At 40.2% G+C, this 21,122-nt stretch overlaps 2 protein-coding genes across 3 annotated transcripts; one reads left to right on the top strand and one right to left on the bottom strand.

The window, feature by feature from the left end:
* Positions 1–1,845: 1,845 nt before the first annotated feature.
* On the bottom strand, positions 1,846–7,710 carry LOC138746055 (dnaJ homolog subfamily B member 9-like). Its single transcript, XM_069903798.1, has 3 exons — positions 7,625–7,710; positions 4,793–5,021; positions 1,846–4,134 (listed from the first exon to the last, which is right to left on the bottom strand). Exons 2-3 carry the CDS (start codon positions 5,007–5,009, stop codon positions 3,695–3,697), a joined length of 657 nt encoding a protein of 218 aa, XP_069759899.1. The 5' UTR covers positions 5,010–5,021; positions 7,625–7,710; the 3' UTR covers positions 1,846–3,694.
* A 299-nt stretch (positions 7,711–8,009) lies between these two features.
* LOC138746054 (THAP domain-containing protein 5-like) lies at positions 8,010–13,031 on the top strand. Of its 2 annotated transcripts, none has more exons than XM_069903796.1 (3): positions 8,010–8,173; positions 11,725–11,914; positions 12,019–13,031. In XM_069903796.1, exons 1-3 carry the CDS (start codon positions 8,091–8,093, stop codon positions 12,559–12,561), a joined length of 816 nt encoding a protein of 271 aa, XP_069759897.1. In that variant the 5' UTR covers positions 8,010–8,090; the 3' UTR covers positions 12,562–13,031. The 2 variants fall into 2 exon arrangements, with proteins under 2 accessions (XP_069759897.1, XP_069759898.1); XM_069903797.1 differs by lacking the exon at positions 8,010–8,173 and adding an exon at positions 8,665–8,740.
* The last annotated feature ends 8,091 nt before the right edge of the window (positions 13,032–21,122 follow it).

Below are 21,122 nucleotides of genomic sequence, written 5' to 3'. Positions count from 1 at the left end.
TGCATCATAGGTGTAATATTAAAAGGTTATTACTGAACCATATAAAATGTCCCAAAGCTTTGTAAAATAATTTAAATGTACAATTCTCACAGCTCTGGTAAATGGAAAACTCATTCTGCTCGTCTTTACTGCATGTTCATTCTTCCTATTTTATACACAAAGTTCAAAACATCAATACTTTAAAATCTTGAGCTGTTTAACTAAGACATTTGAGTCACCCAAATGCTTCATTTCCATTGATGGCTTTGCTACAATTTCATTCTAAGCAAACATATAAAGCAATTATAATATGATCTAACCTCATTTAGAACAAGGGCACATCTTGAAACTTCAATAAGTCTTACCCAACATGTCATAAATCAGTGTTAATTCTATTGCTTCAGATTTAACAGAAGTGGGATGGATGTCTGTTTATCTTATCAGACTGGCAAAAAAAAAACCTCTGGAGTTTCATATCCTGGAAGGCTACTCAGATATGCAAATTATGTACCAACAGCCTTCTGTACTTCAAATGTCAAAGAGCTGAATTTAGGTGCCATCCATCTTGTGTTGTTGCTGTTTGATTCTGCGTATTGTAGCAGGTTAAATTAAAGGGGAATTTTAATATAGAACCCATTTTAAAGCTCTAGTTAGAAATTTGGATAAAATAAAGGCCTCCTTTTTATTTTTGAGTAATCAAATTTCCATTTATGCAACTAACAAAAGCTTATTTGAAGCTTGTCAAATAGGCACAAAAGAATTAGGCTGGGAAAAAGAAAAAAAATGTTTAGAAATGTGCAAAATCAGCTTTATTTACTATTAATATCTTGGAAGATCCCCTGCCAAGATTGTATTAAAAAAAACTGGAACATGACACCATCTTCTATGTTAAAGTGCAAGTCCTTTTGGATAGAACCACTGACACTGATTATAGTCTTGGCAAGCTCCAATCAAATGGTGGGAAAAATAAAAGTCTGAACGATGATCACTTCATAAAAGCATGAGCAGAGTGAAAGGGCCATGAAAAAAATTAGTTTATTCAAAGAATTCTTTCGAACACATCTAGATTTGCTGACAATACACTGTACTACAGTAGTGGGTTGTATCAAGGAAGGGATGAGTCAACACCAACAACCTTGCACTCACTGTCCCAAAACTAATTAACTGATTGTTGACTTCAGGAAAGCCAATGGTAAGTTTTGGGGAGTCATTATCTCAGAGGATCTTTCCTAGACCCAACACACTCATGCCATCGTGAAGAAACCACGTCAGCACCTCTCCTTCCTCAGGAGTTTGCGGCGGTTTGATATGACACCAGAAACCCTGGTAAATTTCTACACAAGTGTGTTGACTGGCTGCATCATGGTCTGGCAGGGGAACACTGATACCCCTGATCACAAAGCCCTCCAAAAGGTAGTGAACACTGCCGAGGACATCAAAGAAAAAAACCCTGCCCACTATTAAGTACATGTACAGGGAATGCTTCCGTAAGAGGGCAGCAGCAATCATCAAAGACCCACTCCACCCAGCACATGCTCTGTTCTTGTTACTGCCATCAGGAAAGAGGTCGAGGTACCACAAGACTCACACCACCAGGTTCAGGTATAGCTGCTACCCCCCCCCCCCCACCCCCCACCATCAGTCTCTTCAATGACAAACTCAGAGACTCATTTAAGGACCCTTACTTGTGCATATTAATGATTTTTCTTTTGTTTTGCTTACCGTTTATATGTTTAAGCTGTACAGTTTATTTTTTTGCACGACCAATTAGTGGTAATTCTGCCATGCCCACAGGAAATAAAGGAATCTCAGGGTTCTGTTATGTCATGTATATACTCTGACAATAAATCTGAAATATCTGAAAAATCATGGGAAAAGTGTTCATTTTAATCACAAGGCAAGATCTTATCTAGATTTATTTAACAAGTGCATTTCGACAAAGTGCAGACAATTTGGACAGATTACACAATTTTTAATAAACTAACATAGTCCACTTAAAATATCTGTAAATCAGAGGCAAGTCTCTGCCTGTTACTATTTGCACACTCGACAGCACACACTTCTTTACTTGTTCCCTAAGCAATGAAATGAGGTATTCAAGACTTCAAATTCTTTACACTAATCAAAAAGGCAAAATGGAGACATGGCAAAGACAAGTGATCACAATAGAACTAAATTACATCTCTCATTTTAAGTGATACACGTTTGCTACCCCCCCTCCACAGCTATAGCTTAACAAGTGAATAATTACTCATTGCTATTCGAGAACAATTAAATTTTGTTAGTTTGGATGTTAATTGGTGAATATAACAAAAGCCAAGGAATGGCAATTTTCCCCACCTAAACACAGTTATAAAGTAGGTATTTTATGGTATCACAAAAGCATGTTGTTGTTTACAATTTGGTAAATATTGTTTGTTACAAAACCCAATTCATAGTTTGAAATTAAATTCAAAGCTTTATATTAAAATGCAATTTTATTCAGCACCTTGTCCTTTGAGTTCCAATATTTACTTTTAAACTATACCACGTTATGTACATCAAAAAATAACAAATTTAAACTATTCCATTTCTCTATAATCACCTCAAAATAATCATGGTTCAGATTCAAACAAAGCAATTCTTCACCATGTTTGCATTTGCAATACCATTATTTTCACAACCAAGGCCCAAGAGTCATGGCAACAAATCCAAATTTAGGTCCAAGTTCATAGATGTTCCAAGTTGAAAAACAAAAAGCAATAAAGCATAGGTTCTGCACCAATATTTAGAAACTGAATTACAGGATACTGTAGTTCATATTCAACTAGTAAGCTAATAATAAAGTCAACCAAGTAGATCACTGCATTGTGTCTTGACTTATCAAGATCTGCCCTCAAATTTAAAGCATGTCATACATTTGAAATAAAATGCAGTCATGATACAGAATAACCTGCTTCATTTAAACTTGCTACTTTACTTCCTGAGCCAAGTCTTGCTAGAATTGTTCTTACTACTGCTTATTTATATTTGGAATTTTACTAAGAAAGTGTATACAGGTCAAGTACCCTATATCAGAAGTTCTGAAAACCAAGATCCAAAAATCCAAACTTTTTTGGGGAAAAAAAGCGACGACTTGACGTCACAAGTGGAAAAAATGCAACACCTGACTTGCTCTTGTGGGGCTCTGAATCTGTTGGTGCTGGTTTGATTACAATAAGTTTAAAAAAAAACACAAAATCTTTGCTTCTGGCTGAAAATATCCCTTATGGAGCTGGGTCTGTCACTCCATTCTCAACATTGGGTGCAGTTGCCTCAGGCTCCCAGGCAGGAGCAGGGACCAGGAGGCATCAGGGACTGGCATCAGAGATTTTTTTTTTGGAGCATATTAAACATTATTTCATGTTAAGTTTCCACTTGTGGCATCTTGTCGTTGTTTAAACCGCTGATACAAGTATTCTGCTGATGCTACTATGTTGTTTTGGAGTTTTGTTCCAAAACCCAAAATACCAAACAAAGTCAAGTCCCAAGCATTTCAGATACAGGGTACTATACTACCACCAAGTACATTTTCTGGTTTGTCACCATAGATTTCTATAAAAGGTAACCAAAACTAACAGGAAAATGTGTTTTGTGCAAGTCAGCCCAGCTAGTGCCTTTCTTGACACTCTGCATAGGATACAAGCGATGACATACAAAAGCAGTCAACCCCATTTTACATTTATGTAATTTAAGTTTACGGTACGGAACAGTCCGTGTACGTGGTGACCATGTTTCCTCTCCGCTGCGTGACAGTCTTGCATTGCTGCCTCCCAGTGCTTTGAAACTTCTCAGTTCTCACCGTGTGCTTGTGTGTGCTGCCAAAACTGCTGAATGAGAACATCTTTTCCATGTCTTCAAATACATCGTCGAACAACCCACCTCCAAAAGGAAACTGTCTATCTCCAAATGAAAACCTATGTGCATTTTCTGCTTCCTGATGTGTCCTAAAGTGACTGTTGAAATGTTTCTTGTGATGTGCTCTGTGGCCAAAATCAAAGTCAAAATCCTTCAGGAAGTCATCAAAGTTAAAATTAAATGAACCAGGTTGATGGCTGGCACTGCCTGCATTGAAGAATTGATGACCCATGTGATCATATTCTTTTCTTTTCTTCTCATCCGATAGGACTTCATACGCTGGAAAAAAAAACATTAAACTGTTACACAGATACCTGATCTATATTAATGGTGTTGCACATCAAGTAGGGCAATAAGATTAAGGTCACAATCAGCTGCTTTGTCAAAGTCTTGCAGTGAATTGTGGCTATATTGAATGAGCTTCAAGGAGAAGATATGCCTCCAGCAGCTCTGCCTTTCCAATCACTACAGGGCAAGGTGAGAGAACACAGGCTTCTGATTGTATGGGGAGAGAAGAATAGCATTAGAAAGGTTCTTTCTGTCCTTCCTGAACACCATCTATAAGGAATATACAGAAGCAGATGGACTGGCATTTTCCACCAGGTGGAAAATAGAAGCAAGATGATTAGAACTCTGGGGTATCTTGGTCTGGAAATCACAATGACATGGGATGTTCAGCACATTTAGGCTGTGGTACTTTACGTTATCGCAATTAAAGCGGGCCATCTTTCCAAGTGACTCAGCAGTTTATTTCAGAAGTGAACAAGATTCTCAAATTATCTATTGATAAAGATAGTGAACTGTGATGGCAATTTTTATTTGGACATAAAAGGGTCAGATTTTGTGGTGAATATTAGATGATCGCCATAGTCCTCCTACAATAATAATGCCAAAAAAAAAACACATACACACATAAAGAACTGTTCGCAACACTCACCTTCTGCAATTTCTCTAAATTTTGCTTCAGCATTAGGACTTTTATTTTTATCCGGGTGGTATTTCATTGCAAGTTTGTGAAATGCCTTCTTGATTTGACGGTCAGATGAATTTTTTGGCACACCCAAAATTTCATAATAATCTTTCTTCGCTAATATAAATTCTGATATCATTAAAATACAGACCGCAAAGGCAAAGACTGACTGTGCCGTGGCCATTGTCGAGGTTCCCTGAAAGACAACATCCACATTAATAATGTAGTAAATATTCACACATCATAAACACATTCATTTGTGACATCTTCAGTCAGGCCCAAAATTCTCTCTATTAAGTTGCTATTTATTCCAATCTTAAAAACATCATGACAAAACTTTCAAAAGTTCATTTCTTCTTCCAAAATCCAGAAGAAAAATAAAAATCAATATCAATATTGAGCATGTTACAAAAAAAAACTACCTCACATTATCTAGATGTCTGTTGCACCACTTCTATTGTGGAGTATCAGAATATGCTCATTAGGATGACCATTCCACCTGTATCAGTGGAATGCCAAAGAAGCAGAAAATTCCTTCTTGAAAATTTAATCAGATTAACTGCAGTTAAATTCACTACATGAGAAAGAACATTGTTAATCTATTGAAGCCTCAATTATGGCAATATCATGTGCTTGAACACCACCTCCTTATTTTTAGGCATTTACAGATTTGAAAATGTTAAAGATATCCTATACAGTTGCAGTTCTTAATCTCATCAAGATTACTGAATATTCTGTGTTTTAAATAAGTAATCCTTTCTCCCCCCCCCCCCCATTTAAATTAGGGAATACCAAGCATAATTAGATTAACAAGTGCACAAAGTATTCATTCATGGCAAGTGAATTATTTGGTGCAGAACTCTTGTTTCTGCAAGACAGGATAAAAATCACCCATTTTTTTGGAAGCAATCACATTCATTTTTTATTGAGATTAACATTCTGTAAGATTATTAATGAACACAATTCAAAACCCTCTTAAAGTGTAAGATACTAAAGCACTGACAGTTCTATTAAATACAACACTCTAAGGAAAACAATCCTGTACTTAGCACTGATTTTTTTTTTTAAATGGACAATATAAATTAAAACCATATTTATTAGCATTGCTATCTGTGCTGAGTTGATGGTGGTAAACCTCAAATTTAAAGGATTATGCAAAATGCTAAAACAGCAATAGCACTAAACACCTTTATTGTTTGGGCGTTTCTCTGATAATTGGCATTCCTGGTGGAAGGCCGAGGCCCAAAATATGGACTGCCTGTTGCTTTCTGTGGGTGCTGTGTGACCGACAGAGTGAATGCCTCCAGCATGTTTATGTATTGTTTCCATTGTCCACCTTTCTAGGCCATTTGGATTAGCAGAATGAGATGGAAAAATATACATAATTAATTTTTGCAAGCCTCAATTCAATTTAAATTTCACATTTCAACTCTGTCTCTTGATGAGTGCGACCTACGCCCCCAAATGCAATGTTAACTGCACAAAAATTATTGTATAAACCACGTTCAATAGCATAACATCTATCTTCTTCTTTGGCTTGGCTTCGCGGACGAAGATTTATGGAGGGGGTAAATGTCCACGTCAGCTGCAGGCTCGTTTGTGGCTGACAAGTCCGATGTGGGACAGGCAGACACGGTTGCAGGGGAAAATTGGTTGGTTGGGGTTGGGTGTTGGGTTTTTCCTCCTTTGCCTTTTGTCAGTGAGGTGGGCTCTGCGGTCTTCTTCAAAGGAGGTTGCTGCCCGCCAAACTGTGAGGTGCCAAGATGCACGGTTTGAGGCGATATCAGCCCACTGGCGGTGGTCAATGTGGCAGGCACCAAGAGATTTCTTTAGGCAGTCCTTGTACCTTTTCTTTGGTGCACCTCTGTCACGGTGGCCAGTGGAGAGCTCGCCATATAACACGATCTTGGGAAGGCGATGGTCCTCCATTCAGGAGACGTGACACACCCAACGCAGCTGGATCTTCAACAGCGTGGACTCGATGCTGTCGACCTCTGCCATCTTGAGTACTTCGACGTTAGGGATGAAAGCGCTCCAATGAATGTTGAGGATGGAGCGGAGACAACGCTGGTGGAAGCGTTCTAGGAGCCGTAGGTGATGCCGGTAGAGGACCCATCTATAAACTGCAAATATTAAACATGGACCGACAATGGGGTCTCCCCCCCCCATTAAAAAAAAGTGTAACCTCACACTTCACCTTCACATCTAGGAATCCAATCCCTTGGAAACTTAGATCAAAATGGAAACAAGGCTCTGCAGAAGTGCCTTCCACACTGATTATACTGAACAAGCTGAGAGGAATTCAGAAATTAATACTGAATCCAGAACTTGTTCAAGTCACACCTCGACAAGGACAAACCCGGTTGAAATGAAGCAGCTGCTGAACAATGCGTCACTGGACTGTAAGACAGAATCTGGGCTCCTCAATCCCTCGAGCAAGTGGATCATGTTGATACAAATTTGCTCCAGGGTCCTGGAGAAACGCTATCTTACTACTGGACATAGAGTTCGCCCCCAAACACACAAAGGTGAGGTCAGCCCAGGCCCACGTCTGGGAAAATATTTCCGGACGACAGGCTGCAGCCACAAGGAAACAACGGACGGAATGGGTCAGCGGCCTTGCACCGCCTCGGGGCCCGCTCCACTGCTCAGCCCCCGGGGCCTTTCCACACCGTTAACCGAGGCGCCCGCCCAGACAGAGACACTCTCCCCCCGCCCGCCCGGGCGATCGGCACCGGACACCTTCACGAAGTGGGAATGCCCATGGATCTTCCACGAGAGCGATGGACCGAGACTCACCCTCTCCAGCGACGCCCGCTCCAACGGCGAACCGACCGAGCCTGCCCGTCCCGCCACGAATCGCTCGATGATTGGCTACCCGCCGCTGACCCGTCAAGTGACGAATCGCTCCCTGATTGGCCGTCGGCCGCTCTACGTCAGCCCGCCGCCCCTTCCACCCGTCAAGCGACGAATCGCTCCCTGATTGGCCACCCGTCAAGCGAAAAATCGCTCGCTGATTGATCAGTCCGCCGGCTTCCACCCCCCCCACCCATCAAGCGATGAATCGCTCGCTGATTGGCCACCCGCCGCCCCACCCACCCGTCAAGCGACGAATCGCTCCCTGATTGGCCACCCGCCGCCCCAGCCGTCAAGCGTCGAATCGCTCGCTGATTGGTCAGTCCGCTGGCTCTCCCCCCCCCACCTACCACCCGTCAAGGCGCCTGCGCGGCTCTCTTGGGCCGCCTCCTTCGGTTACCTTCTGGCGATGCCCAGGTACTGTGCGGTGGACGGTTGCTCGAATCGAAGTGGCCAGGTGTCATCCGATCATCAAAAGCTGGGCTTCTATCCGTAAGTATGGCACCCGAACCATCACCGTGGCTTCCCTTTGGCTCTGTAAATAGCTCCAGTGTTGGGGAACGGAGGTGAAGGGCCAGGTTCACGTCCAGGACCATCAGGGGATGTCAACCTTAATTGTTCTAAACGTCTACCACGCTTCATGCTGTTGCAAATTCATATGAGATGAACTACTGCAACTCCAATGAATGTTGACGTTACAAAATTACTACTTTAGTGCATTGCTGGCCAGTGAAAGGAGGCATTGCGAAAGTACATCAGATTTGTGGTGCACTGTTAGCCAGAATCAGACACACACAAGGTAAAGACTGGACAACAGGCTTTATTCCACAAAGACTTCCACAGAGCCAGGCTGGCTGTGGCTGCAGCAACTCTGAGTGAGGCCTCGGGAGGCCGGCGCAGGCTCATAGGCCCGAGGGTGATTGACACCCGACTGGGCGGGGCTTGATCTATTCAGGCCGACTGATTGACAGCCGGCCAGGGGTTGTCCTGTCCCCTTTTACACTCCTGCAGGTACAGAGATTGCCCCCTGCAATAGGCCGATGGTGTCCCACCACAAAGGTTAGTAAGTGTTTGAATGATCTTAGTTGCTGAGTATTGCAGAAACTGAATGGAAAAGGGGAATGGGCATTTAGGGCCACTGCAGAGAGGGGAGAAAATAAAAAGCTGCGAGGAGACTATTTTAAGAAGGTGCCAGATGTCGCTGTTAAAAGTTGGTTGGGGAACAAGGATCTGGCATGCAGAAGATAAAGTGAAAAGCAGAAATATGTTGGATTGAACTTGGTCCAAAATTTTGCTGGTGCGCAAGTCGTGTTGCAGAAAATAATTTTTAAACTCCTAAGGAATTTAATCAGATTTTTAAAAAAAAACTAACATTATTGTTTCAAGCACTCTATCCATTTTATAATCTGTAAATATCCCAAGAAACATGGGTGCTGAGGGGAAATCTGGGCGAGTGTTGCAGTGTATTATTAGATGTCACATCCTATGCATTAGTTTTGTTTGGTTGTGGCATTAAATAAAATCCCTTGTGGTAAGATTTTTTTTAAATCAAACATCACAGATGTTCAGCTCTTTAGGCCTGTACTCTGCTTTTTGTTAAAGTTTTTCAATTTTTACCACAATGTCGCCAACCCTGTAGACTTACAATTTTTTTTCAAACGTATTTCTACTTCACTTTAGAAAGATGTTAATGGAAATGCATTCAAATAAAATGCATTGTAGATCACACCAACTCTACATTTAAAAAATAAATTCTTCATTAATAAGCAAAATAGCATCACAGCCCATGGGCATCCACCATGCTAAATCAGAAAACAACCTGAGGTAATTGTTGATCTTGGTTTTAATTATGTCTCTAGGTATATGGCCTATGGACTAAAATACAATGGAGCTATCTTGATAATGTGTTAAATGAATTACAATATTTTCTTTTTCAATTGTACTGCACTATGTGATCAAGTATTGAGAATATTTAACCCTTAGGATTCCAGCCATTTTTAACCTTTCATAATATGGCTCATGAATAAACTACAGTATGTACACCAATATGAAACAGCTGTTGGTTGGGTATAAAACTAGTCCCTGAAAACAGGAACACCAAGTCCAAACGGTTAACACAGTTAGCAGAGTGTGAAATAACAGTATCTGTAAACAGATAAATGTAATTTGGCGCACCATCCCTTGATTACTGACAAAATAAATTTCAAGACAATCAGACACTGTATAAAGAGATACAATTTTAATAGTTTCTGAGATGAATATAGATGTAACTAATTAATGTGCTGCTCATGTGGTAGTTTATGGTAATATCCTCAACATTCATTGGAGCGCTTTCATCCCTAACGTCAAAGTACTCGAGATGGCAGAGGTCGACAGCATCGAGTCCACGCTGCTGAAGATCCAGCTGCGCTGGGTGGGTCACGTCTCCAGAATGGAGGACCATCGCCTTCCCAAGATCGTGTTATATGGCGAGCTCTCCACTGGCCACCGTGACAGAGGTGCACCAAAGAAAAGGTACAAGGACTGCCTAAAGAAATCTCTTGGTGCCTGCCACATTGACCACCGCCAGTGGGCTGATATCGCCTCAAACCGTGCATCTTGGCGCCTCACAGTTTGGCGGGCAGCAACCTCCTTTGAAGAAGACCGCAGAGCCCACCTCACTGACAAAAGGCAAAGGAGGAAAAACCCAACCCCAACCAACCAATTTTCCCCTGCAACCGCTGCAACTGTCTGCCTGTCCTGCATCAGACTTGTGAGCCACAAACGAGCCTGCAGCTGACGTGGACATTTACCCCCCTCCATAAATCTTCGTCTGCGAAGCCAAGCCAAAGAAATAATGTAATTAAAATGCTTGAAATGCATGAATGTCAAAGGGCACCATTTGGAAAAAAAACAAAATTAATGTTTTGGGTTGAAGACCCTTCATCAAAACTGAAATTCTGTTCTAATGTTATGTTTTATCCTTGGCTTCAGTAGTTCATTTGATTGGGTTTTTTTAAAGCAAAACCTGAATCAAATTCAATAACAACTCCTTACCTGAACCTTAATCAACTCTAGATGAAGAACTTAGAACATTACAACACAGTACAGGCCTTTCGGCTCTCGATATTGTGCCTACCAAAAAAATTAAACCCTTCCCATCTTGTAAACCCTCTATTTTTCTTTCATTCATGTGCCTGTTTAAGAGTCTCTTAAATGCCCCTAATGTTTCAGGCTCCACTACATTCCAGGCACCCACAACTCTGTGAGTTTATATTTAGAAAAACTTATTCCTGATATCTCCGCTAAACTTTCCTCCCTTCACTTTGTACAGATGTCTTCTGGTGTTTGCTACTCATGCCTTGGGGAAAAAGGCACTGGCTGTCCACCTGATTTTTGCATCTCAGAATCTTGTAGGCCTCTATTAAGTCTCCTCTCGTCCTTCTTTGTTCCAAAGAGAAAAGTCCCAGCTCTGCTAACCTTGCCTCTTAAGACTTTTTTTCTAATCCAGGCAACGTCCTTCTGGCAAATCTCTACTGCATCTCTTCACAGCTTCCACGCCCTTCCTATAATGAGGTGACCAGGACTGAACACAATTCTCTTAAGTGTGGTCTCACCAGAGATTTGTAGAGTTGCAACATAACCTCTCAACTCTTAAATTCAGTCCTCCTATTAATTAATTCTCCTTCAACAACATCAATTCGCTCAACTGATTGGAACCATCCATAAATAATAAACTGTTAACTGTCCGAGACTAAATCTTAATTCCTCATCACCCACAACTTCAACGATTCAGTTGGATTGAAGGATATAATTACAGTGTGAAATAGTTGCATGGGGATTTTTTAATGTCTGAAAACATTGATCACTTTTTAAAAAAGTTTTTTTGATTGTACATTTTTGAATAGAATGTTTCAATCTTAACAGTTTGCTCCAATATTTCAAAAGTATACTTCCATTATCAGATGCTTGAGACTCTTGCACTGCCTCAAATGCAGCTATTTCACAATATACTAGGTAAATGTCGGTATTTGGCTAGCATATTATGTTTTCTCTTTAAAAAGGTTTCCACTCCAAAACAAAGAAAGACTTCACAAATGGATCAAAAATATGAAAAGAGAGAATTGGTTCCCCACGAAGCATCAATGCATTTGTAGTGACCATTTTTCTGCAGATTCATTTGAATGGCGCTGGGGAATACGCTATTTGAAGACGCATGCTATACCAACTGTTTTTTCGTTTCCAATACAACAGGTAAGATTACACGTTATTTTAAAAATTGAAGTGTAAGCAGCATATAATGCAATAACCGTCCACCTCATCAAATAAGAGGCATTAAAAAAAAAATTATCTTTCAGAAGAAGAAGCCAAATTCTCGACATGTTTGCAGAAAAAATATTTCACCTGAGAGAACTTCAGAAGCAAAACTGGAAATATTTGGTCCAGCTGAAATAAGCAACGAAAGAGTAGAATTGACAATTGCTAATGTGCTGTATATTGATCACTCTGAAGGGATTTCAGAAATTAATATTGCCCCAACTCAGACCAATGGAAATCCAGAACCTGTTCTTCAAGACACACCAAATGAACCCTTTACAATGGCAAAACAGATTGAAATGAACCAATTGTTAAACAATGAGCAGTCCATAGTCACTGAGATTCTACAAGTTGAGCACTCGTATTGTAGACAGAATATTGACAAGGCCCAACTTTGGGAAAAAATTTCCAGGCTACAGAAGAAGATTAAAATATTGCAGCAACAAGAACAAAGGACAGCAGCAGAGCTTAAAAGAATGGAAAAGATGATTGAGCAGCTGAAGCAAGAGAATCTTATTCCTGAAGTAAAAATGAAGGCTTTTGAAAATTGTTTTACAGAATTTGAATTAACTGTTTTACAATAAATATTAATTCTATTATAGAAAATGTTGCATCTTATAAACATTTTTGGACAGCAACCATTTTTAGTCAGAAGTGCAGTTCTTTCCATCATAACTTGTTTGTGGAGGTTTGTGTGCTCAATTTGATTGTCACATTTGCTATAATGTGTAAAATGCTTTTCTGACTTCCTGCATTGTAAAAGGTGCTGTTTATTTGCAAGTCCTTCATATAACTGACCCTATTCCTTTCCTTGCTTCTATCCATCTTTCTCCATATCATGGGTTCAGTTAGAGTCTATAAATCCTGGACATTCTCTGCTTCTATAGTTTTCTCCACATTTACTTCTCAGCCAATTAAAGGTATGTGAAATTACACAAATACAGTCCATACTGACATGAAATTACAATACTGAGTCCAAAAGATTGTGGCATTTGTTGTAGGCTAGAGGGAACTAGGTTAATCACATTAATAAATGTTTTAATTAATACATTTACATGGTGAGTCTTGAATAAATGGTATCACTCTGGAAAGAAAATCTGGCTGTAGATCTGTCAATGTTTCCAAGATTGGCAAGAATAATATATCTAAGAGATTTATTGCTAAGGTCACCACAACTGATTAATCAATTTATTTAATTCTTAAATGTTACATTATTAGTTAACTAAAACATATTGTTTTAATAGACAAGATGGTTGAGTTTAAATTCATATTTATGAAAGAATGTGATAATGACCTTTGTTCTGATCCATTAATACACATCTGCTATTTATTGTGGACTTGATTCTGAATATATTGGCATTTAACTCTAATTTTAACTCCCTTAATCATGTTGTACTTATTGCTTCTTGATTCACTTGATATCTTTACCAATTGAGTCCAACATTGTGGGTACTGTGAACTTGACTTTATGATAAAGGCTGGGATCTTAGTGCAGAATAAAAAAACTGAGATGTATTTTCATGAACATGATGGTAAAGTGAGTTCCTGTTCTCGTGTAAAGGACTGTGTGATGTTATTTGAAGGTCAGAAGATTTATTCCGATATTGTGGTCAATAATCAAACCTCAATCAATACCACCTAAAGAGATGATTTTGTCAATAACCTCAATCATTATTTAGTATTTGTTATAAAGAATTTGGTTTTCACATTTGCTTAAATGGCAATGACTACCATTCAATAGTATTTCATTGTTGTGAAACACTTGGAGCATACTGAGGTTATTCTTCTAGAATGATAATGAAGCTATTGATTGGTTCTTAGTAATTTTTGTAAATGGCCTGGATGAAGGCATGGATTGATTGGTCAGCAGGCTTGCAGATGACATGCAGATTGGAAATATGGATTGTGTAGAAGGTTGTCATAGATTACAATAGGATACAGACGGGATGCAGAGTTGGGTGAAGAAGTGGCAGATGGAGTTCAATCTGGATGTGTGAAGTGAAGCATTTTGGAAGGTCGAACTTGAAGATGGAGTACATGGTTAATGGCAGGATTCTTAACAGTGTGGAAGAACAGAGGGACCTTGGGGTCCAAGTCCATAGATTTCTCAAAGTGGCAGTGCAGTTTGATAGGGTAGTTAAGAAGGCTGATGGTATGATGTCTTTCATTGAGTTCAAAGGCGATGAGGTAATGTTGCTACTCTATAAAACCTTTGGTTAGACCATATTTGGAATGTGGTGTTCTGTTCTAGTTACCTCATTACAGGAAGGATGTGGAAGCTTTGGAGAGGATACAGAGGAAATTGACTAGGATCTTACCTGGATTAGAGAACATGCCTTGTAAGGCAAGGTTAAACGCTATGGCTCCGCTCAATGTGGAATGAATGGGCAAAATGGCTGTCTTTGTCTTCCTTACCCATAATCCCCCTTGCAGCTGGAACTGTTCTGCCAGTACCAGGGAGATGGTGCTAGTAGAAAAGTACCAGACCTAATTTTTTGAACATAGGTGAGCAAGTGATGAAAGTTTCAATGGGAGAGCGTTTTGGAGATGTGACCATAACAAAGTAACTTTTAAGGATGTGATGGAAAATTACAGTGATGGACTAGAAATGAAGGTCCTGAATTAGAGAGGAGGACTATTTCAATACAGTATATTAATTCTGGGCATGGCATAAGTGGGCCAGGAGAGATTGCACCTCATAACCTCACAGATAACCTGTGAAACTTATTCAAAAAATAGAATAGCACGTGTCCAGAGCCAGTGAGTCCAAAGGTGAAACGAAAGGCCAGTAAGTGCAAAATACCTAATGACAAGAGATATCAAAGATCTAATAATAAAGAACAGAAGCATCTAGTGGCTGGTACAGAGAAACCAATGCAAGAGAACCTACAGGAGTCCAGAAGGTGCAATTATAAAGGAATTGGGAAGGTGAAAAAGAAAATCGCAAAATATACAATGGGCAATAGGGCACAAGGGAGAGCATAGAGCCCATTCAGGATATAGAGTGCCCTCCATAATGTATGGGATAAAGACTCTTTTTCTTTATTTTCCTCTGTGTTGCACAGTTTTGAATTTGTAATCAAACAATGCACATGTAATTAAAGTGCACATTCCAGATTTTATTCAAGATTATTTGTAAACATTTTGGATTGACCACATAGAAATTACAGTACTTTTTATACATAGTCCCCTCATTCCAGGGCACCATAACTTTTGGGACATTTGACTTCGTAAGGTTTGTGATTACTCTGGTATGTTTAATTGCTTAATTGGTGCAGGTGTAAGAATTATGCTTGCTTCGAAGCTTTTGATCACCTTTGGAGTATGCAGTTGTTATTTTTCTACTTGAGGACCAGAGTTGTGCCAGTCAAAGTCAAATAAGCTATTATGAGGCTGAAAAACAAAAATAAAATAGCAAGAGACATCACCCAAACCTTAGGATTACCAAAATCAACAGTTTGGAACATCATAAAGAAGAAAGAGCGTACTGGTTTGCTCAGTAATCGCAAAGGGACTTGTATTCCAAGGAAGATCTCCACTGTTGATGACAGAAGAATTCTCATCACAATGAATAAAAATCCCCAAACATATGTCTGGCAGATCAGAAACACTCTTCAGGAGGCAGGTGTGTATGTCTCAATAACTACTGTCTGCAGAAGACTTCATGAACAGAAATACAGAGGGAATATTGCAAGATGCAAACCATGGCAAAGGTGGTATGCTTTGGATCTTGGGCGGTTTTTTATGCCTCCACACTTTGTTCTCGCCATTGCTCTGATAAAGGTTGAATTTTTTTTAATACATTATTTGTGATTTTCCAAACTTAAACTCAAACAGTTATCACTCCTATCGATATTAATGTTGACAACATTAACATTACAGTTTACAATTATTAGTTCTATACAAGATTTTCTGTAGAGTTTAAGTTTTTTCTATTTCCCCCCCCCCACCCCTTATCCCCTCCACATTTAGCACAACCAACCAGTTACATACAACATTCAGGACATTCACAACAAAAGGTATGAAACGTATATCAGGGGTTTATGGGTTTGTCATGTCACGGCGGCCATTGCTCAGGCTGTTTTCTCTTTTTTGATTTTTTTCCTGGTTGGGATGGGATGGGCCCAGCCAATTGAGGGGTAGACAGGGAAGGCAGTGCGGCGAGACATGATGGTCCATACTATAAATGTGCTCCTATGGAATACAGTGGCCAAATTTTCAAGAAAGTGTGATATCTTTTCCTTAAGTTGTAAGTAATTTTCTCCAGGGGAACACAGCTTTGCATTTCAGCGTTCCAGCGCGAAATGCTCAAGCAGGAGTCGGACTTCCAGGTAGCCGCTATACACTACCCGGCCAATGCGATCATTACAAATTGGATTTGAAATATAGATAGGTTGATTGCAAATCTTGAGTCCATAATGTTTCCTAACAGGAATTCCTGTGGGAATTCTTTACCTATGATTTTTTTCCAGGACTTGGTCCAGCTCCACCCAGAAGGGTCTTGAATTCTGATTTAGATCTGTTCAATTTTTGCGGCATCAGGTACCACGCATTAATAATTGCAGACATGCTGGTTCAACACAGGTCAGACCAGCACCACTCATCAATCATTATTCCCAAGTCTGACTCCCACCTCTGCCTTGATTTGTGAAGGTCTGGTTTAGGTCATTCCACTTGGAGCAAGAAATACATTGCTGAGATGAACTTCCATGTGTTCCCCCTTCGAATCAGGATCTCTATGTCACTGCATGCTGGTAGGCTCATTGTTGGACCCAATTTGTACTGTAGAAAAGAGCTTATCTGAAGGTAGCAGTGGATCAGCTTATTTGATAAACCATACTTGTTCCTAAGGTGTTCAAACGACATTAGCCACCCCGCTCTTAACAGTCTTCTACGCCATTATGATGCCAAGTGTCCAGGATCTTGTTCCCCACCATCAATAGTATTGATCTATTTGGAGTCTGGAGTTTTTGCGGACAGCCCCACTTTGATTCCTAGTTATTGGTTAATTTTATTCCAAATGGAGATTATTTGTTTTTTAACAGTCTTCTACGCCATTATGATGCCAAGTGTCCAGGATCTTGTTCCCCACCATCAATGGTATTGATCTATTTGGAGTCTGGAGTTTTTGGGGACAGCCCCACTTTGATTCCTAGTTATTGGTTAATTTTATTCCAAATGGAGATTATTTGTTTTAGTATGGGCCTGCCTGTTTTCCTAAATAATAATTTGATGCCCCATTTATAGAGTGAAGAGGGCATGGTGGAAGTCTTTGAGGATAGAGGCTGTTTTTTTTATTTATATATATTATATATAAATATATATATATGACACCGCCTCATGTAGGTGTTCTTGATGGAGTGAAGTCTGGTGCCTGTGATGTCGCAGACCAAGTTAACAACCCTGTGGAGTTTATTCTTGTCCTGAGATTTAGTGCCTCCATACAAGGTAGTGACACCTACACCTGTAGAAGTTTCACTGACATACCAAATCTCCTCCGACACCTCACAAAGTTTAGCCTTCTTTCTGATTGTATCAACCTGGAGGCTTGAGGACAGATCCTGAGATGCAGACACGCAGGAATCTGAACTTCCCTTAGGGTACCAACTTCCATGATGGTGCCTACCTCTGCAGGTACCATCTATCTCCACCCTTGCAGCAGCTATCCGTTCTGCAAACATTTTCTATTTCCTTTAAAATTTATCTTGTTCAAATTTGGGAACTTCTTGTTTAGCTCAGTGCCAATTTTTGACCAACAACTAAGCTGTACAGCACAAATTTCACTATTCCAATAGCCCAACATAAATAGTTTAAGTTTTTGTTCATTAGAGCTCCATTAATTCCTGAATTCACACAGCAATCCAATTTAAATTATTTTTGAATTAGATTTTAGAAATCCCAGAAAATGCAGGAAACTCTTGGCAGGTCAGACAGCACATGTGGAAGTACAAAATAAATCAACAGCTCAGATCAGTAACCCTTCTTCGCAAATGAGATGGTGAGAAAAACAAGTAACTTTTCAGTTATGGAGAGAGTGGATGGGCAGAATAATGGGAATTGGGTGCAAAGAAGGAAAAAAGAAACTCGGGAAGAGGTGAAAATCCCACCATCAAACTCAGACTTTTCAGAGCTGTTATTGGTGCAGGAGGAATGAAAATTCCATCATCAAACTCAAGACCTTTCAGGGCTGTTATTGGTGCAGGTAGAATGAAAATCCCCATCATCAAACTCAAGACCTTCAGGGCTGTTATTGGTGCAGGTAGAATGAAAATCCCATCATCAAACTCAGACCTTTCAGGGCTGTTATAGCTGCAGGTAGAATGAAAATCCCATTATCAAACTCAGGGATGTTATAGCTGCAGGTAGAATGAAAATCCCATCATCAAACTCAGGGCTGTTATTGCTGCAGGTAGAATGAAAATCCCATCATCAAACTCAGACTTTTCAGAGCTGTTATTGGTGCAGGAGGAATGAAAATTCCATCATCAAACTCAAGACCTTTCAGGGCTGTTATTGGTGCAGGTAGAATGAAAATCCCCATCATCAAACTCAAGACCTTCAGGGCTGTTATTGGTGCAGGTAGAATGAAAATCCCATCATCAAACTCAGACCTTTCAGGGCTGTTATAGCTGCAGGTAGAATGAAAATCCCATTATCAAACTCAGGGATGTTATAGCTGCAGGTAGAATGAAAATCCCATCATCAAACTCAGGGCTGTTATTGCTGCAGGTAGAATGAAAATCCCATCATCAAACTCAGACTTTTCAGAGCTGTTATTGGTGCAGGAGGAATGAAAATTCCATCATCAAACTCAAGACCTTTCAGGGCTGTTATTGGTGCAGGTAGAATGAAAATCCCCATCATCAAACTCAGGGCTGTTATTGCTGCAGGTAGAATGAAAATACCATCATCAAACTCAGACCTTTCAGGGCTGTTATTGCTGCAGGTAGAATGAAAATCCCATCATCAAACTCAGGGCTGTTATTGCTGCAGGTAGAATGAAAATACCATCATCAAACTCAGACCTTTCAGGGCTGTTACTGCTGCAGGTAGAATGAAAATACCATCATCAAACTCAGGGCTTTTATTGCTGCAGGTAGAATGAAAATCCCATCATCAAACTCAGACCTTTCAGGGCTGTTATTGCTGCTTGTAGAATGAAAATCCCATCATCAAACTCAGGGCTGTTATTGCTGCAGGTAGAATGAAAATCCCATCATCAAACTCAGGGCTGTTATTGGTGCAGGTAGAATGAAAATCCCATCATCAAACTCAGGGCTGTTATTGCTGCAGGTAGAATGAAAATCCCATCATCAAACTCAGACCTTTCAGGGCTGTTATTGCTGCAGATAGAATGAAAATCCCATCAACAAACTCAGACCTTTCAGGGCTGTTATTGCTGCAGGTAGAATGAAAATCCCATCATCAAACTCAGACCATTCAGGGCTGTTATTGCTGCAGGTAGAATGAAAATCCCATCATCAAACTCAGGGCTGTTATTGCTGCAGGTAGAATGAAAATCCCATCATCAAACTCAGACCTTTCAGAGCTGTTATTGCTGCAGGTAGAATGAAAATCCCATCATCAAACTCAGACCTATCAGGGCTGTTATTGCTGCAGGTAGAATGAAAATCCCATCATCAAACTCAGACCTTTCAGAGCTGTTATTGCTGCAGGTAGAATGAAAATCCCATCATCAAACTCGTGGCTGTTATTGGTGCAGGTAGAATGAAAATCCCATCATCAAACTCAGACCTTTCAGAGCTGTTATTGCTGCAGGTAGAATGAAAATCCCATCATCAAACTCAGACCTTTCAGGGCTGTTATTGCTGCAGGTAGAATGAAAATCCCATCATCAAACTCGGGGCTGTTATTGATGCAGGTAGAATGAAAATCCCATCATCAAACTCAGACCTTTCAGAGCTGTTATTGCTGCAGGTAGAATGAAAATCCCATCATCAAACTCAGACCTATCAGGGCTGTTATTGCTGCAGGTAGAATGAAAATCCCATCATCATACTCAGACCTTTCAGAGCTGTTATTGCTGCAGGTAGAATGAAAATCCCATCATCAAACTCGTGGCTGTTATTGGTGCAGGTAGAATGAAAATCCCATCATCAAACTCAGACCTTTCAGGGCTGTTATTGGTGCAGGTAGAATGAAAATCCCATCATCAAACTCGGGGCTGTTATTGGTGCAGGTAGAATGAAAATCCCATCATCAAACTCAGACCTTTCAGGGCTGTTATTGCTGCAGGTAGAATGAAAATCCCATCATCAAACTCAGACCTTTCAGGGCTGTTATTGCTGCAGGTAGAATGAAAATCCCATCATCAAACTCAGACCTTTCAGGGCTGTTATTGCTGCAGGTAGAATGAAAATCCCATCATCAAACTCAGGGCTGTTATTGCTGCAGGTAGAATGAAAATCCCATCATCAAACTCAGACCTTTCAGGGCTGTTATTGCTGCAGGTAGAATGAAAATCCCATCATCAAACTCAGACCTTTCAGGGCTGTTGTTGCTGCAGGTAGAATGAAAATCCCAGCATCAAACTCAGGGCTGTTATTGCTGCAGGTAGAATGAAAATACCATCATCAAACTCAGACCTTTCTGGGCTGTTACTGCTGCAGGTAGAATGAAAATACCATCATCAAACTCAGGGCTTTTATTGCTGCAGGTAGAATGAAAATACCATCATCAAACTCAGACCTTTCAGGGCTGTTATTGCTGCTTGTAGAATGAAAATCCCATCATCAAACTCAGGGCTGTTATTGCTGCAGGTAGAATGAAAATCCCATCATCAAACTCGGGGCTGTTATTGGTGCAGGTAGAATGAAAATCCCATCATCAAACTCAGGGCTGTTATTGCTGCAGGTAGAATGAAAATCCCATCATCAAACTCAGACCTTTCAGGGCTGTTATTGCTGCAGATAGAATGAAAATCCCATCAACAAACTCAGACCTTTCAGGGCTGTTATTGCTGCAGGTAGAATGAAAATCCCATCATCAAACTCAGACCATTCAGGGCTGTTATTGCTGCAGGTAGAATGAAAATCCCATCATCAAACTCAGGGCTGTTATTGGTGCAGGTAGAATGAAAATCCCATCATCAAACTCAGGGCTGTTATTGCTGCAGGTAGAATGA

Source organism: Narcine bancroftii, chromosome 11, assembly GCF_036971445.1.
Source record: "Narcine bancroftii isolate sNarBan1 chromosome 11, sNarBan1.hap1, whole genome shotgun sequence".
Lineage (NCBI taxonomy): Eukaryota > Metazoa > Chordata > Chondrichthyes > Torpediniformes > Narcinidae > Narcine > Narcine bancroftii.
The sequence above is the reverse complement of the archived record's forward strand: the minus strand, read 5'-3'. Positions and strand labels throughout refer to the sequence as shown.

Coding starts and splice junctions, on each gene's coding strand:
- LOC138746055 (XM_069903798.1), bottom strand. CDS start 5,009: ATGGCCACGGCACAGTCAGTCTTTGCCTTTGCGGTCTGTATTTTAATG. Junction 4,135..4,792: donor ATTTAGAGAAATTGCAGAAG/GTGAGTGTTGCG, acceptor TTTTTTTTCCAG/CGTATGAAGTCCTATCGGAT.
- LOC138746054 (XM_069903796.1), top strand. CDS start 8,091: ATGCCCAGGTACTGTGCGGTGGACGGTTGCTCGAATCGAAGTGGCCAG. Junction 8,174..11,724: donor CAAAAGCTGGGCTTCTATCC/GTAAGTATGGCA, acceptor CTCTTTAAAAAG/GTTTCCACTCCAAAACAAAG. Junction 11,915..12,018: donor TTTCGTTTCCAATACAACAG/GTAAGATTACAC, acceptor ATTATCTTTCAG/AAGAAGAAGCCAAATTCTCG.